The sequence below is a fragment of the Nannobrachium achirus genome, assembly GCF_963921795.1.
Source record: "Nannobrachium achirus genome assembly, chromosome: 16".
NCBI lineage: Eukaryota > Metazoa > Chordata > Actinopteri > Myctophiformes > Myctophidae > Nannobrachium > Nannobrachium achirus.
Window position 1 is genome coordinate 26,936,546 of NC_137823.1, and position 11,445 is coordinate 26,947,990.

At 39.6% G+C, this 11,445-nt stretch overlaps 2 protein-coding genes across 2 annotated transcripts; both read left to right on the forward strand.

Moving 5' to 3' along the window:
- The first annotated feature begins 922 nt into the window (after window positions 1-922).
- LOC308300711 (uncharacterized protein) lies at window positions 923-5,704 on the forward strand. The gene is made up of 2 exons (XM_080744598.1): window positions 923-1,217; window positions 3,845-5,704. Exons 1-2 carry the CDS (start codon window positions 930-932, stop codon window positions 3,980-3,982), a joined length of 426 nt encoding a protein of 141 aa, XP_080600724.1. The 5' UTR covers window positions 923-929; the 3' UTR covers window positions 3,983-5,704.
- A 1,592-nt stretch (window positions 5,705-7,296) lies between these two features.
- Window positions 7,297-11,075, forward strand: tmem18 (transmembrane protein 18). The gene is made up of 5 exons (XM_080745343.1): window positions 7,297-7,437; window positions 8,202-8,319; window positions 9,607-9,661; window positions 9,837-9,930; window positions 10,523-11,075. Exons 1-5 carry the CDS (start codon window positions 7,345-7,347, stop codon window positions 10,619-10,621), a joined length of 459 nt encoding a protein of 152 aa, XP_080601469.1. The 5' UTR covers window positions 7,297-7,344; the 3' UTR covers window positions 10,622-11,075.
- The last annotated feature ends 370 nt before the right edge of the window (window positions 11,076-11,445 follow it).

The following is an 11,445-nucleotide window of genomic DNA, read 5'->3' on the forward strand; positions in this document are numbered from 1 at the left end:
TTTTCTTCTTTTTTTATGTTAATTAATAGCCGAAGAGGCTTTTGTTTGTGTTTTCTTAAAGGATTATTTCACCACTTTTCAACCTATCTTCATATAATGGGTCCTCTATGGAGGGATTTTTGTTTCAGAATGTCAAAAGCTAAATGTTCATAATAAAATTGCAAAAAAAAAAAAAAACACTCGGTCCAAGTCTCTTAGGAGAGGTGTGGGAAGTTAGTCTTGTGACATCATCAATGGGGAATCCAAGCCAATAGAAAATGCAGGCTTTCTATTCCTGAAAAGTTGCAATGTTAAAGTGGAAGCTATTGTTCTCAAAAATATTTTTTTCAAAGATTTGTTTAAAAAAGAAATCTGTCAAACGATGTCACAAGACTATGGATTTCTGAACTTCCCACAGCTCTCCTAAGAGTAGATATTTCTTTTTTTGCAATTTTATTATGAACATTAGTGAGGACCTATTATATGAAGATAGGCTGAAAAGTGGCAAAGTCCTCCTTAAGATTGTGTACTTTCGTAAGAAATGGAGATAGGCTGAAAAGTGGCAAAGTCCTCCTTAAGATTGTGTACTTACGGAAGATATGAAGATAAGTTGAAAAGTGGCAAAGTCCTCAAGATTGTGTACTTTCGAAAAGAAGAAATAAATACAGTAGTTGCACTGGACATTTAAAGTGTATTTTCTGTTTTCTCCAGTTAAGCCATAAACATACAGTATACTGATAAAAACTCATATGGGAGTCTACCTTAATATTATTAACAGGATTTGATTGATTAAGAGTTGCACCTTTAAGGGCTCTTTGCCAATTAGCCACTTGAGCCTGTCCAATGGAATGCACGCCCATTCATGCACATAATGTATGAGAACAACATCCTCGACCACCCCTTACAGAGTGGTGTTTTTATTCCATTCCTGAGACTCCTCCAACCCAGACATGAAGCCCAAAGCTCTCGCCTCGAGGTTGTTTGACAGAAATGCAGGTGCAACGGGACAGACACCAGGCTTATGGACTAAGTATGAACGGCAGGTAGATTGCACGGATCAACAGTCCACATGCCACGGCAGTGAGCAACAGCAGAACGCCGCACAAAAAGAGAAATGCCACAGAGAAATTCACTTCGCATTTCTGCCAGAGAAGTACAAGCCTTTGATGGAGGATGAGTCTTTAGCCAGAGAAGAGAAGAAGAAGAAAAAGAAGGAAAAATACAACAAAATGAAGAAGGTTGGTTTTCAATACAAATTCACGTTCTGCTTCAATTAATTCCAAAATGTGCAGGCCTACTACATTTCTATTTGTTTGCTTTACAGAAAAAGTACAAATGAGTGCTAAAACTAAAATAATGGCAAAAAGGGGCAATGAATCAGGAATTGGGCTATGATTCTAAGAACATTGGGCCAGCTTGGACTGCTTGGTTTACTAACCACTGATATACTAGAGATCATGCTATGGGTTATGGCTCAATTATATTGCAAGTAAAAAAAAATATCAAAGGATAGGATTATCTGATGCAGGATGCCTAGCACTTAAAAGAAGCAAATAAATGACTGCAATTATGGCAGTTCCACTCTTTTTTAAACATAAAATGAGGTCTAATGGCCTAATTGGCTTGACTCCAAGTAAATAAGAAAGTTATCTGACAAAGGTGTTGACTGGAGTTTGTTTTTTGTGTAATATTTTTATCTCTATTCTTATGAATGTCAGGCTTCCTGTATCCGCTTCAGCTTGCCTGTCCTTTCCTGTTCAAGGAACATGGAAAGCTATTGTTTGAACTGACCTCATTATTTAAGCTAGATGAAGGAAAATAGACCATGAGTGACTGACTCCCTCCTGCTGTTAAAAAGCTATTGTCTTTTCTTTTTTATGGCTTCTACCCCATGTCCTGTTTTGAGTTTTGAATCCCTTTACCTTGACTTTTAACGTCTGTCAGAAACTTTGTTGACAGAGCTCAAAAGTATTTCTATTTTATACCTGTGTAAAGTCTGTGTGTGGAGCTAAAACTATTTGAGCGTACAGTAGGTTTGATAGAGGGTTTTACTCATTACTCTGAGCCTGGCACATTTTTGACCTTGAACAGATGGCGGTTCCAATGTCTGCAAGTTCAACTGTGTGAGCCCAACCTAGGCTACCATGTACCTCCCCACTGTCTAAAGGAAGTAAGAACATTTACCATGTACCTCCCCACTGTCTAAAGCAGTGGTCCTCAACCTTTTCAGGCCGCGACCCCCAAAATAATAATATTTTAACTGGGGACCCCCCACCCTGCACAAGAACTAGGAATTGTAGGAGTTGGCATTACATTTAGTTTGACTCGATCCATTCCATTGTGAAAATAGCCGATCTACATGCTCACAACGCCTTGCAACGCGAGGCGTTCTGAGCATGTAGATCTGCTATTTTCACAATTTCTGCCTCTAATATTTGACAATTTGACCAATGTTTGACCAGAGGTACTAAAAAGGTCTTTAAAGTCCTTAAATTGTCATTTTAGAAATGTGCCGTATACACTTATATACTGTATGTTGGTCTGTTTACTGTTGAGTGAGAAAACAATGTTCTCATTCTCATTTAGCTAAACATCTGGGGACCCCCCAAAATAATTTGGGGACCCCTCTGGGGGTCCCGACCCAAAGGTTGAGAACCGTTGGTCTAAAGGAAGTAAGAACATTTACCAAATAGGTGGACATTGACATTTAACTAAACATTACTGTAATCACTGGCTGTGTCCGAAATGCGGAACACGTTCCCTACTCCCTAACCCTAAATGAGGGATCCAGATGTAGTGTACTACAGTAGTGAACAAATCAGCGCATTTCGGACACTACCCCGTCGCCATCTGGTTGCGTCATCGCTGTCGCACAGTTAAAACACTCTAGCGCTGGCTTTTGGAGCAATAAATAATGCGTGATTCCTAAACCCACCTAATAGCCGATCTACAAGCTCTCAACAGGGGGCGAAGCGACACGTTGTGAGCTTGTACATCAACTCCCCAATGTGGATTGGAAATAACATACCAACATGTTGCGTTGTTATTATGAGAAATAGGCCAAATATAATTATGTTTTTATTCATCACAATTCAATAAAATAATGTTAAAAAATGTATAGGCCTATATATATTTTTTAAATTGTATTCATTCATTGGTGAATCAATGAATGAATAATGTTTATGCCACATTCATTTGTCTCACATGCAGACATACACCCATGTTTGTGATAAAATAGGTTATTCTTGCTAATTTAAATAACATTATTTTATCATGATTATTATCAGCTGTGGAAGGTTGGGAAGAAAAGATCGAAAAACAAAAGCCTCCAGCGTCTATTCTCGTATGTTCTCTTCATAAACAACTTTAGAGCTGTTATCATCATTAAATGATGAAAAGCAAATTTTGTTCTCTGGTGACAATGCTGTGGACAGTTGTTTTCTTTAGCCGGTGGTTCTGCTACGAGCGGTTCTGTTGCGTTTGCTCAGCAACAGGTGGCTACGCCTCCTGCCATGCAGAGACGCAGAGACGAACCTGCAGTGTGCGTGTGCGCGTGCACACCGCATGTGCGTGCTCAAAGCGCGAGACAGCGGCCGTAGCGCAGTGCATTGTGGGGCGGCAGGGCTTGAATAGCGCTTGAATAGTGACCATCGAATCCTCACTACAAATCCAAATGCATTGTGGGATACTTCAGTACACTATATTAGGGTACAAAAATGCTCACTATACATTCGGACACTAGTTCAAAATGGCGGAGCCCCATTTTAGTACACTACATTAGTGAATAGGGTGGATTTCGGACACAGCCACAGTATTCTTTTGCAGGATGATTGATGTGTGCGGTGCGTGTGTTTCTGTCTTTCAGAACGTTGGCAAGGCATTTCACTCCAGCTGGAAATGTCTGCTGCTCGGTCTGTACAGCTTTTCCCTGGGATACTCTGCCCCAGCAGCTACTGTTACCACTTGGTCCACATTATTTCATCAAGACGGAGCCAGGGACTGAATAAAATATAATAAATCATCTCCTCTAATATATCAACAAAAACAATCCATGGCCTTCTGACCAAAGAACAGCTATTGTAGATATTTTCTAGTCTTTTCTAAACGGTAATGTATGCTGTAACCTGAACAACCGAAACCAGAAACTCTATCTTTCTATCTTTAGTATTGCAAAAAAATATATATATTGATGCAATACAGTAAAATTTGCCTTTGTGAAATGCATTATTTTGATAATGACTTTTTAAATCATGATGCGCAATTGCTGGTGCTATGTAAATGTATACTTTTTAGGGACAGAAATAGTACCTGCCGAATTCATAAACCTGGCTTGCACTCTGAATGTACTACTCAGCCCTACAGTAAACAGTATGTCTTAAACTTGTGCCCTCATGAAAACAGTGTGCCTTTTACCCTTTTGTGAATTATCATAAACACTGAGGGGCAAGGTGTTAACGTATTGCAGATAGTACCAGTTTGCAAGTGTTTTCTAACAGGAAACATGTTTTTCTCCTATGATGTATTTTTTTGCCATTTGTATGCTTTACTTTAGATTGGTCTGTGACTGTGTAGAGAGATGGGTAACTAAAAGGTAGAGTGAGAGGGGTGAGACATTGAAGACAAGATAAGACGGGTTTGATTCCAACTACACAACGGTTCTCAAACTGAGTAACCAGGATCCCTCTCTTAACAGGAAACACTCGGGAACCCTTATCCACCAAAATAACTTTGGTTCTAGAACTGGTTCTGTTCTAGATTCTTGGTGCTTTCAAGAACCGGCTTCCACCATTTTCAAGCAGTAACATTGTATTTGGGGCGGCTTAGCTGAATGGTTAGGAGACTAGAGAGCCCACCTGGGGAGCAGGTGAAATGTGTCCATTTCACAGCTAGGGGAAAGTCAATCATCAATGGCAACCTCAATTACAGTTTCTTTTTTTAATGATGATTGTTTATATTAGGCTATATATATCACGTCTGCATCTACCAACCTGTAGAACAGTGTTTCTCAAACTTTAAAAAAGAAAAGAAAAAAGAACAGAACCGGTTCAACCCCAGTGGAAGAGGGGCCTGAGTGAGGGGTGAGGTGTTAACCTATTGCAGATTGTAATATTTTTGATGGGGAGTCGGTATAGTGGCAGATTGAGTGGATTTATGGCAGGAAAGGCAGCAATCAGCAATTCATAACAGGAAAGTGGTGTAAATCAAGTTTGATAAAACAATAAAAGCATGACACATCATAGAACATCTCAAGGGTTCAAGGTTGTACTTTGTTATGTTTTTTGTACAATTACATAAGAGTACAAATTATTTTTGTTCGGCTTCCTTCAGACAATACATAGAAAGGATAGGAAAGTAGGATAGAAAGAGAGTGCAAAAGAGCAAAGAGAATGAAAAAGCATCCTCAGTTGTGTGCATAAAGTTTGGTATATTGTATACACCAATGGCATTTGTTTCCCCGTAGTAGCTACTTTTTGTAAACAACTTCACAGTGTGCTCTATCTCCAACAGGTTGGTTTATTTAAAAACTTCACAGTATATATATATTTATGTACAGTAGGTGCAGTTCAGCCTCACATCTATTTATGTACTGTAGGTGAGGCTCGAGCATAATAGTGCAGGGGCAATCTGGGCTAATCTTAAGTCATACTGTTTTCCAGTCAAATTGTTTTCTGTGAAAAGGGTATCTGCATCATGTAACATTTATAGGCGCACTGAATATATGGTAATAAACTGAGCACAAAATTAACAATTGTTTTCTTTGTCTGTTAGAGTTCCAAGTCCCAAAGGGCTCTCATATTGTATTGATGCTGAAATGGGACAACCAGGTTACCAGGGGTGTCGCACCAAATTCTGGGCACCAAATCTTGGGCTCTGGGTACAACATTCATTGATTGGGAATGGGAACGCATTATTGTGCATTATGTTGTGCTTTAACTATTGAAAAATAGCAGACATACAAGCTTACAGCACGGCTCCAAGTGCTGCGCTGCGAGCTTGTAGATCTGCTATTTTTGAAAAAGCAGGTTTTTTGAAAAACCTGTTTCCCATCTCAAAATATTTATTTCCAGGGACCCCCCAGAAGCAAAATTTGAGTTACAAATGTTCACTTAAAAGATACATATATTCAAATATTTGCACACATTTTCATGAGTTTTTAAAAATAGCATATCTATAAGCCCACAGTGTGGCACTCAGTGCTGCACTGTGAGCTTGTAGATCTGCTATTTTTCAATAGCTAAAGTATAAAATAATTATGGACCCTCCACCTTGGACCCTAGTAACTCTGTCCCACTTTCCCCCCGTTGTGACACCCCTGCAGGTTACTGCTAATAAAGGTTCTGTTATGTTTAGTGTAGCAGGGCCTTCCAGTGAGCCAACATGATGTTGAACACAAGCTGTAATGTGTGGGCTACCTGTGTTTACCCTCAACCCATTATTGGGGCTTTTAAGCCGTGACATCATTTTGTAGGCAGGGGAGAACTCTGCCCCCAGAGCATTTTCTGTCCCTCGCTATTTCAACAGACCCGAGACAAAAATAACGACTAAAGTATAATTCTAACACTTTCCTTTCAACAACAAAGAAAAGAAAAATGTGTAAATAGTAAAAAGATTCACGGAAACTGGGGGCAGAAATTCTCCTCTGCCTACAAAATGATGTCATACTTAACAGCCCCAAACGCGCTACACCATGGTTCTTCATAGGGTGGTCTAGGATCCCTATGGGTCACTGGTTCCCAAATACTGGGTCAGGACCATTTGTGGGTCACAGACACATTTGTATGGGTCCCTTAATGTTTTTTGGTTTCTCATATTTTGTTTTTAATTATTAATTCCAATAATAAAATAAAAATCTAAGAAATTCCATAGATTAGAAAACAAATTTAAGAAGTAAATAGCTGATCTACAAGCGACACGCTGTGAGCTTGTCTGTGAGCTATTTTTACTCGTTTGGGTCCAGGGCAAACGTCTTAGATTTCTCTTTTGGGTCTTGAACTAAAAGGTCTTTGGAACCACTGATCTAGATAAGATCAGTGTTTCTCAAAGTGGATTTCAGGGACCCTCTATGTTCCTTTATGGGGGTCTAAATTGACCCTTACTAGTCTGTAACTTTGACAGTCAAAGTTAAGGGGAGACCTTCAAATGTCAAAGAACCACTTCCCTAGATGGTGTGTAGATTTTCATTTGGACACTGGCAGTATATGTGCAGTACCTAACACAAACAGTGGGAGGCAGCAATACGCCGACGGGCCAAAAGAAGAAGAATGAACGCTTCCTTCCTTCCTAGCTTCCTTGTTTATTGTTTACATGTGGAGGAGGTGAACATTATAACACCTAACGTACAGTAAATGTAGCTCTGGTAAAAAGATGACAGAACAGAAAGCTCAAAACACCACTTCCATTCCCATCGATGGCTTCAGTAATTTAAGAATCACGTCGATATGGACATTTCTCATGTCTGTAAGTTTGCGTTTTTATTCTTGATTTGAAAGAAGCTGCTGGTATATAGCTTAGCAGTTAGCTATTAGCTTTTCAGGGCTTGAACTACTTTGATGACGACAACAACCCCTAAACGCATATTCACCTTAGATTCTATTCAGTAAAATGAATAGCCTTTAATGTGGGTCTTTCAGTGGTGGAAAAAGGGCTCACATCTTGAACTTATAGGTATTGACACTTATAATTGTCAATACTGCTATATAGAAATACTCAAATTACAAGTAGTCCCATATAAAACATAGACTTGAGTAAAATTACTTAAGTATCATCAAAATATACTTAAAGTTCTAAAAGTAAAATTACTCTTAGTGCAGAATGTCCCATTTCACATGTTCAAAAATGTATTAAAAAAACTTGTGAGCTTGTAGATCTGCTAATTTGAAATGGCTGAAACGACAGAAATGTATGTAGGGCTGAAGTGTTTTGTGATGATAATCAAAATCTACAAAGCAACTAGTAACTACAGTTTTCAAATAATTGTAGTGGTTTGCCTCTGAGATGTAGTGGAGTAGAAGTAAAATTATTGACAATTGGGAATGCTCAAGTAAAGTAAAAGTACCTCAAAATGGTACTTACGTACAGTACTTGAGTAAATGTACACTTTACTTACTACACCACTGGTGGTGTGTTTGGTTGTGTTTTGTCTCATGGTGTCTTCAGATACACTTTACTTACTACACCACTGGTGGTGTGTTTGGTTGTGTTTTGTCTCGTGGTGTCTTCAGATCCAGTGGTCGGAGCCGTGGCTTCTTTGGCTCCTGGCGTTCCACGCTCTGTGTTTCTGCCTGACTCTTCTGACGTGTCGGTTCTACAGAGTACAGATCTGTCAGTTCCTGCTCATGGGTGAGTAGTACTGTTTTAACTGGGGAGAGTGTTTTCTGCTGGTGTTTCAGTCCGAGTGTATCAAAGGGTGTGTTCGGAAATGCGCACCGGGTCTGGTTAGGGTTATGGTTAGTTTTAGGCATAGTTTTACTGAGGTTAGGGTTAGGGTTGGGTTTAGGCATAGTTTTACTGAGGTTAGGGTTAGGATTAGGGTTGGGTTTAGGCACTCACTACACTGAGCACACACCCGGTGCGCATTTCCGAACGCACCCTTTGATACACTCGGGCTGAAACACCAGCAGAAAACACTCTCCCGTTTTAACTGGGGACCCCCCCACCCTGACGAGCACTAAGAGTTGAGGCATTATACATTTTGTATAACACGGTTCTATTGTGAAAATAGCAGATCTACACGCTCACTTGCGAGGCGTTGTGAGCATGTAGGTCGGCTATTTTCACAATTTCTGCCTTTAATATTTGACAATTTGGCCAATGTTCAATTTTTTATTTTAGAGGTATTAAAAGGTCCTTAAATTGTCACTTTAGAAATGTGCAGATACCCTCTATACACTTAAACTTTTATGTTGGTTTGTTTGCTGTTGAGTGAGAAAACAATGTTGCACGTTAAGTTAATCATCTGGGGACCCCCCAGAATAATTTGGGGACCCCCCTGGGGGTCCCGACCCACAGGTTGAGAACCACTGGCCTACATGACCAATACCTGCAGTAGTGTGTCAAGCAGTGGTTTTCAACCCTTTTCATATCAAGGTCCATTATTTATTGAGAGTTAAAGATCTAATAAGGGTCCATTTAGTTACCACTTACCAACCACTGGTGGTCCCCGGACCACTTGTTGTGGACCACTGGTAACAACACAAATATTGTATTTAGTTAAATCGGCATTTGGCATGGAATTACAACTATGCCTAACCCAAACTTTAATCATAACCCTAACCTCAGTAAAACTATGCCTAAACTAAACCTAACCTTATACTCACAGAACTTTGCCTAAACCTTAACCTCAAACAAATGTGTCTGAAAATAGTTTCTATGGGGGAAAAGTGTATTTCAGTAATACAGCATGATGCCATACTTTACTACCGTTTTGGTACCTGGATTTCCCCTAGTCCCCACTCTTCCGAGCCCCTGTTCCCACTCTGTTTAGGTGCCCAGTTGTCCCTGTGCTTGGCAACACAAATGCAATAATTGAAAAATATTGGTGTGCATGTGAACACACTTGCACAGAGTGCGTTCACAAAAGAAAGACTGTTTGTCATTGCTCATTGTAGTTTGTTCTCTATTTTTCAGTTGGCATGGTGTATAGTGCTGAATATCTTAATGAGCTGGCTGCAAGTAACTGGATGTAAGTCTATCCATCAACTTATGAATACTTGTTACATGGGCAATGTTTGTAGAAAAGTGTGCTTTTGAAGTGTTTGTTTGGACAGGTGTCTAGGCTAATAGGTTATACAATTTTTCATAAAACCTCTGTTTACAATTCTGAGCCATGATTAAATTAACGTAATAATATGTTACAGGTTGTTTTCTAAGTTCCAGTACTTTGACTCCAAGGGCATGTTCATATCCATGGTCTTTTCCATTCCCCTTCTTTTCAACACAATTATCATCGTGGTAAGTGTTACTGTTCAAGTACTGAGTCATAAATGTTGTTCTTCTGGGCTTGTGTGTACATCAGTGTTAATTTTGACGGCACATTCTGTTTATTTTTAGTCTTTTGAATAACATTTAATTTAGTTTTAGTCATGTTTTAGACATCTGAAATGTCTTAGTTTTAGTCGACTAAATATCATAGGATTTTAGTCGACTAAATATACAGATGATTTTGTAGACATAAATGTATTTTGCCAGGCCTTGATTGTGTCGAAATGCCTGATTTCACACTTTGTTGCATGCTGAGAATAGCTGGTCTACAAGCTCACTACGCATCGCAACGCTTGTAGATCTGTTATTTTCAGAATGCAACCAAACATAAAATTACTCATCTTTGAGTTCTACTGGATCTCTTCTCCACTAGTACCCCCCTAAGATTGTAGTCAAGTTTTTATTTGTTGACAAAATTGTCATTATACTTATACTAGTCGTCATAGCTTAGTTTTAAATTAGTTTTTGTCCGCGAAAAAACATAGTCGACGCACATTTATTGCCATAGTTTTAGTCAACGAAATCAACACTGGTGTACATGCATGTATGTGTGCTTTCCCAGGCAGTGTGGGTGTACAGGACCTTTTCCACCATGACTGAGCTGAAGACCCTCCAGCTGAAGAGAAGGGCCCGCAGAGAGACCAGAAACAAGGCCGACTGATGATCCTTCTCCTCCTCCTGCTTTAAACTGGATCCTTTGCAAGCCATTAAGACTGCAGCAAGTCTCTCATCTCACAATAACCCGCCTCGAATTCACTCCTCGCCTCTCATCTAGGGACGCCAGTACGCAGTAGGCACTGGATGTCTACAGTATACTCAAGGACTTCATGGATCAGAGGCAGACTTAACACTTTTTTTATTATGCAGCTGTGATGTGTGTGCTCTGGGCTGTCCTTTGCTTTCTTCCAACACTGTTGATAGGTGATCTTTTATCTGAATTGGATATCCCCAAGCTCATGTTACTGTAACAGATATGAGGTCATGGTATTATCAGGAACGAGGACTCGAGGAGGAACAGTGAGCTTGTTTGTATTTCTGCTTCTTGTTCATGGTAGCTACTGGTGGATGAACATACACAATTATGAGGACCAAAGGACACTTTAACATCGTGTATATTAGGGAACATGTTTTAAAGTCTTATGTTGCAATAATGTACATTTTATGGTTAATAAAGTATTTAGGCCTATGTGATTATTACGTTATTTAATGATAGATGTCATTATGGCTGCAATCTTTTAAAGCCTAGTACTCTAACACTTTAGTTCTCCTTCTCTTCCATAAGAGGGCAGTATGCCCCAAATGAGCAGCTGCTCATTCAGTGAGAATGATGTATGTATGGCGTGGCTGTGACAGAAACAAGGAACTATTTGAGAGAGCTTGAAGGCAGTAGTGCTCCTTACAGGATGACTATGGTAGTGGGTACGCTAGTGATCCCCTGTTGCCCAACATTTGAGGGTTTGGCACTTTGATGGTATAGTGTAATTG

Bases quoted from the DNA above. Each gene is read 5' to 3' on its own strand.
- LOC308300711 (XM_080744598.1), top strand. From the start codon at position 930: ATGAAGCCCAAAGCTCTCGCCTCGAGGTTGTTTGACAGAAATGCAGGT. The intron at 1,218-3,844 runs GTTGGTTTTCAA...TCTGTCTTTCAG, and splicing joins AATACAACAAAATGAAGAAG to AACGTTGGCAAGGCATTTCA.
- tmem18 (XM_080745343.1), top strand. From the start codon at position 7,345: ATGACAGAACAGAAAGCTCAAAACACCACTTCCATTCCCATCGATGGC. The intron at 7,438-8,201 runs GTAAGTTTGCGT...TGGTGTCTTCAG, and splicing joins TATGGACATTTCTCATGTCT to ATCCAGTGGTCGGAGCCGTG. The intron at 9,662-9,836 runs GTAAGTCTATCC...AATATGTTACAG, and splicing joins CTGGCTGCAAGTAACTGGAT to GTTGTTTTCTAAGTTCCAGT.